The sequence below is a fragment of the Anastrepha obliqua genome, chromosome 1 (assembly GCF_027943255.1).
Source record: "Anastrepha obliqua isolate idAnaObli1 chromosome 1, idAnaObli1_1.0, whole genome shotgun sequence".
NCBI classification, from domain to species: Eukaryota; Metazoa; Arthropoda; class Insecta; order Diptera; family Tephritidae; genus Anastrepha; species Anastrepha obliqua.
This window is the reverse complement of record NC_072892.1, coordinates 71,258,506-71,260,614: the sequence shown is the minus strand read 5'-3', so window position 1 is coordinate 71,260,614 and position 2,109 is coordinate 71,258,506. Positions and strand designations below refer to the sequence as shown.

General features: G+C 39.5%; 1 protein-coding gene across 1 annotated transcript; it reads right to left on the bottom strand.

Annotated features, from left to right (window-relative positions):
- Positions 1–690: 690 nt before the first annotated feature.
- On the bottom strand, positions 691–1,779 carry LOC129250374 (uncharacterized). The gene is made up of 2 exons (XM_054890007.1): positions 1,300–1,779; positions 691–1,229 (listed from the first exon to the last, which is right to left on the bottom strand). Exons 1-2 carry the CDS (start codon positions 1,637–1,639, stop codon positions 976–978), a joined length of 594 nt encoding a protein of 197 aa, XP_054745982.1. The 5' UTR covers positions 1,640–1,779; the 3' UTR covers positions 691–975.
- Between the last annotated feature and the right edge of the window lie 330 nt (positions 1,780–2,109).

Here is a 2,109-nt window from a genome sequence, read left to right as displayed (position 1 = left end):
TCCAGATAAAAATATATAAACTCTGTAGTTGATTTTTGCTTTTAATGGCAAAACTCCGAATTTGAGTTAATTTTGAGTTGTGTCGATTTTCTCGAAAACCATCGATATGCAAATTTAAGGTAGAATGCAGCAGCAAAATATGCAGTGTGCACATTTGTACGAGTACAATACAAGTTTCCAATTTGCTTTCAATGAACAGAGGGTGAACGGGAGGTTGCGAAACGCGTCCCCCACTTCCAAAATAGCTACTGACCATTTGCGCCAAATTCCTGTGAAAATATTACAAACATGCAAGGTATTGGTTACCTTTAACTTTGACCTCTGTTTGTGTGTGAAACAGAGACAACATTGGATTAGCAAATGGTTGGCAGGGATAATCGGACAGTGATAGCCACAAAAGGTGTTGCTAAACGAGTAGCCACCAAAGACACAGACTATATTGGCGGTTTCCGTTACACACCACACCAACGCAAACTGGGTGCACCTGCAAAGGGTGGATGGGATAGTAGCTGAAAACGACGTCTTTTCCGGCTGGTTTAACTGAACCTTGAACTTTGATTGTTATTTTGGGCGTTTCGATTACAAACCAGTAACACAAAAAAGAACAACTGCACCAAAATACGGGGAAATAATACAAACAGCTTACGTATGAACACATATACGCATACCTCCCTCCAATTGATATTCAACTTTAGTATAAAAATTTTTTTTCCTTTGAAAGCGTTAACAAAATTTTTAAAGAAAATAAATTTGCTACAAATGGTACAAAAATCGTATGTGTTTGTGTTAGTCTAGGAAAAATTTTAAAATAATGCACACAAGAATTTCAATATATTTCGAGAACTCGCCAACCGCCACTTCTCAAGTTGCTGGGCGATAGTGACGCCTACCTCTCCCACCACCTATTTATTCGGTTTCTTTCAATTTCTTTCCTTCACCTGGTCCCAACAACAGCCTCACCCTATTCATTCATTCTTATTCGATCGCCTGTATCACTTGTCCGACAGTATCCTCTGAGATCGATAACGTTTGTACTTCTTCCTCCAACTGCCTCTCATTGGCATCCACTTCGGCGTCATCTTCCTCATCGCAATTTTGTCCAACTTTCTGCTTCCCAACTCTCTTACTGGCGCGCCTGAAGACGGTATGCCAATAGCTGGAAATGGAGTTTTTCAACGACTGTCGGCTTGAGGCGTTAGTCATGAAGTTGCCGGTGTTAGCGGGTTCCACTGCACTCACAAAAGAATATCACAAAATAATTAGTTGTTTATATTCAATACTTGTGCTGTTTTACCGCACCAATTCGACTGACGGCGCCTAAACGTAAGTGAAATCGCCTCGGATGATCTTTTCTGGGCTTCTCCAGCTCGTCTTCCATTTCCGGCTCTCTTCCACTGGCCTCTTTATCAACTTCGTCTTTCGTAGATTGTCCTCGATCTTCGGCCACTGCTTCGCTGGAGCTGGTCGGCTGCTCTTCGGATGCGCTGTGTCTTCTATTTGACAATTTGAAGAAACGCTTTAACGAATTAGCCTTCGAACCGACTGTTTTTTGTACTTCGAACGCGGAGTCGCCATGTTCTTCAGTCCCCGAAAGAGAAATGTCATGCATTGGCGGTGTTGCAGATATGCCTTGCGACATTATTGTCTGTGATTATTTTTTTATTATTGTTATTGAAAGCTGAAAGCAAATTTTCAGGAATATAAAAACGAATTACGAGATTTTTCTTTTTTTTGGAAATTTCAAATCGTATACGGAAACTAAAACAGACATTTATTTCTAAGCATAAGAAGGAAAAAGCGATTAAGTGTTGATAAAAAATATAAAAATATGTATGTATTGTACAAATATGGAACTGGACTATGCCCAGTGCAGGTGCGTTACCCTTTAATCAGTTTACTCTAACCTGACCCAAATTTATTCTTACTGTATAATACACCTTTTATCCTGGAGCAGTTATTGTAGTATACTATAACAATATTGGGATCCACACTTATTTTCCAAATTTGTGTTGTACATCTGGATGTTGATGAACAAATTGAGAGACTCCGAACGCACATAATCAGAAGTTGTTTCTTGATAAAAATTCCTTCAACGGGAGGTATAACATA